Here is a 2495-nt window from a genome sequence, read left to right as displayed (position 1 = left end):
TATATCTAGTCGGGAGTGGTGCTGACTGAAAACAGATGATTTGGAGTGATTCGCGCGCCATCTGTTGGTCATTCTAAGGACTTATTGAACTACCCTCGTAATACCAATCTAATTTGACTTTCTGTCATCCCGGGTTGGTAAAAAAAAAGAATTGATTGGTCAATCAGGCGCCACCAGTCTCCTCGGTGTCAAAAAACAACATCAATCAAATCCAGATCATACAAAATAAATTCCTGAAACGTATCACAAAAATCCCTAAATATACCAAGAACTCTGTCCTTCACAGAGAATTTTAGTTACCTTACATTTCAGAGTATATCCAAAAACCGCCAATAAATTCTATAAAGCTGCATTATTGTCCCCTTTTAAACATATTTCCTCTCTAGTGAAATATAGATTTGATCTGCTTCGCAAACATACGATGCCGAAAGACTTTCTCATAAAATAAGTCATCCAGAGACTTTCATTTTCGACATATCTACCCCTTTCCCGTCTTCTTTTTTACATTTCCCTCATAAAATAAATGATCAGATTCTGTGGTTTTTTCCCGCTCGTGAGCTTTTTTCCCACACATAACAAACGTCACTTTAACTACAGTCATTTTAAATTTCTCTCAGGTTGTGTAATAATGCCTAGATGGGTAGCGCACAACAACTTCTTCTGGTTCGATCATTTCTCGGGGAGATCGTTAATCACATTTCTTTGCGTTGGATCTTTTTTTTTTTGTAACTTTATTAACACGTTAGTCCTGAAGAAGTGAACTGCAATGTTTATGAAACGTCGGCTATAAGTGATTAAAATTCAACAACTCTTAAAATATCGGTGAGAAAGCGACAGTCAGACAAAACTCAATTACAAAAACTGTTGTTAAAAGAATTATTTTTGTTAGTTTTAAACTTATTTCTGCCATAAGTCTTGAGTTTTAATATAATTCCAGTTCCTAAAATCATAGAAAACTTTTTGCTTCATCATTTTGATGAAATACTTGGAATCTGGAAAGGGGGCGGGGAATATTCCATTTAAGTTGTATGAAATACTTCGAAATTGGTAACAATGATTGTTATGAGGACATGATCCAAATTTTCTATATCTTTTGGTGACAAAATAAGTTTTCGTTCCTAAAATAACGTGTGTAATTTTTTAAGGAACTTGTAGATTAAAAAAAAAGCAACATGAAATATATGCGTGTTTGTATTTTCATTACAATGAGCCCAAGATGACATTTTTTACTAAGAAAAAATCATTTTTTTTCAACGCTCTTTTTCAATCTCAGAATCTATGCATTATAGAATAAAACTCCACAGAGAACAAATGTTTTGGTTTTACATGCAGAATAAGTATTTTTGAAGAAAAAATCTTTCTTTTTTTCCTTTTTTACCATTTTTCTTTTTAAATTATTATTTTATATCTTTTATGCATAAAAAATATAGTTAACAGATTTGTAACTCAATTAGATATACGAATATTTTTAAGTTTATGATTTCAAATATCCTGAAATACTAAATGTTTAGTTTACTCCTGTGTGTTAGTTTACTCTTATTAATAAGACCAGTTTTCTTTTTGTTGAGTATTGCTTTTAAATATTGATCGTAGATAACTTTGATTAAAATCCATCATAAAATTACTACACAGAAAAACAGAAGCTAAACTTTGCATTGATTTCCGACGAAAGATTCGCTGCAACAAAAATTAACTTTACAGGATAAACTTTAACAAAATATCGGTTAAACTTTCTTTTGTTTTTCTATGACAACACATGTGTTTTGAAAAACGCGAAGTTGTCTGAATAAAACTTTATGCCTCTAAAAAAATTCCTGCAACAAATTTTATCACTACTTTATTCTGTGTATTTAATTGAATTATATACTTAATTAACTGTACTTTGCGAATATTTTTAAGTTTCTGATTTCAGACGTAAAAGTGCTAAGATCTTTTCGAATAAATGTCATTTTTATAGGCAAGCAATGGATGGCTCTATGGTTTCAACAGGCGGTACGGTATTCGATTAAAAGGGGAAAAATCGTCTAATGATCCTTTAGGTGCTGCGGAATTTTCGCCAATTTTGAAAACAAAAATTCAATCCGAAAATTTAAACCTAGACAACATTTACAATGCAGACGAATCTGGATTTCTATGGCGACTATTGACGGCGTGCACTCTTCATCTACATATAGATGAGGAAGAAGCTTTGGAGAGAGAAGACTGCAAAGATCGTATCACGGCTTTATTTTGTGCCAATGCCTCTGGGAGTCATCGAATTCCACTTTTGTTAATTGGAAATTCTGAAACTCCAACATGTCTGAACAATCTAGTAACCACAAATTCAGAAGATCAACGCTTTAAAAACTTGGACAGTCTCGGGGTCCTCTACACACATCAGGCCAAGGCATGGATCGAAAAATCTATATTCTTGCTATGGTAATTTATATTATATACTCAAGTATATTTATAACGGGGCTGTTCAAGTATTACGTAAGCACTTGGGGGGGGGGGGG

General features: G+C 32.7%; 1 protein-coding gene across 1 annotated transcript in view; it reads left to right on the top strand.

Annotated features, from left to right (window-relative positions):
- LOC117176207 (tigger transposable element-derived protein 2-like) overlaps positions 1-2495 on the top strand; it is a 12140-nt gene that overhangs the window by 5989 nt on the left and 3656 nt on the right. Inside the window, exon 2 of the mRNA XM_033366332.1 lies at positions 1958-2418. Within this exon, the coding sequence (XP_033222223.1) occupies positions 1958-2418 (461 nt within the window). The remainder of the gene's footprint in view (positions 1-1957; positions 2419-2495) is intronic.

This window comes from Belonocnema kinseyi, chromosome 7 (genome assembly GCF_010883055.1).
Source record: "Belonocnema kinseyi isolate 2016_QV_RU_SX_M_011 chromosome 7, B_treatae_v1, whole genome shotgun sequence".
In the NCBI taxonomy this organism is placed as follows: Eukaryota; Metazoa; Arthropoda; class Insecta; order Hymenoptera; family Cynipidae; genus Belonocnema; species Belonocnema kinseyi.
This window is presented reverse-complemented; position numbering and strand designations above follow the sequence as displayed.